Source organism: Neomonachus schauinslandi, chromosome 5 (assembly GCF_002201575.2).
Source record: "Neomonachus schauinslandi chromosome 5, ASM220157v2, whole genome shotgun sequence".
NCBI lineage: Eukaryota > Metazoa > Chordata > Mammalia > Carnivora > Phocidae > Neomonachus > Neomonachus schauinslandi.
Genome location: NC_058407.1, coordinates 3,613,632 through 3,614,199, shown reverse-complemented (window position 1 = coordinate 3,614,199; position 568 = coordinate 3,613,632). Strand labels below are relative to the sequence as shown.

The window sequence follows — 568 nt, the reverse complement described above, 5'->3', positions numbered from 1 at the left end:
GGCCCCCCAGGCGCACGCAGCCCCGGGGCCCCGCGCCCGGCCCGCGCCGCCGCCCCGCCAGTCGCCCGTCTCGGCTCACGTCCAGCAGCTCCCGCAGCGCCCGGGGCGTGCGCGCGGCGTCCAGCCCGTAGGTCCAGCCTGGCCCGAGAGCGAAGGCGCGGGCGCCGCCGGGCACGCGCAGCTCCCAGGCGGCCGCCCGCAGCCCCAGCGCGGGTAGGGCGGCGGCCGCAGCCAAGAGCAGCAGCGCGGGCAACACGGGAGGCGGCGGCGGCGCCATGGCCCGGAGCCCGAGCCCGAGCCCGAGCTGGGCGCCCGAGCACAATCCATGCACCCGGCGCGGCTCCGCATCCACCCGGCGCGGCCGGGGGAGGGCTCCTGCGCGCCCCGCGCCGGGCCCTCGGGGCGGCCCGCGCCCTGCCTCCCCGGGGGCCCCGGCGGGGACACCGGGGGCCGCGCTCCCGGTCTCCCCCGCAGCTTCCACTTCGAGAGCACTTTGCGAAAGTTTGCGAAGTTGGTTTCAAGATGGCTCCTCTGCGCGTCCCGGGAGGGCGCCGCGCATCAACCTGCG

The 568-nt window shown here is 80.1% G+C and overlaps 1 protein-coding gene across 1 annotated transcript in view; it reads right to left on the bottom strand.

The window, feature by feature from the left end:
• The window catches only part of CELSR1 (cadherin EGF LAG seven-pass G-type receptor 1), a 137,913-nt gene extending 137,627 nt beyond the window's left edge, over positions 1–286 (bottom strand). Inside the window, exon 1 of the mRNA XM_044915313.1 lies at positions 33–286. Within this exon, the coding sequence (XP_044771248.1) occupies positions 33–277 (245 nt within the window). The 5' untranslated portion in view covers positions 278–286. The remainder of the gene's footprint in view (positions 1–32) is intronic.
• Between the last annotated feature and the right edge of the window lie 282 nt (positions 287–568).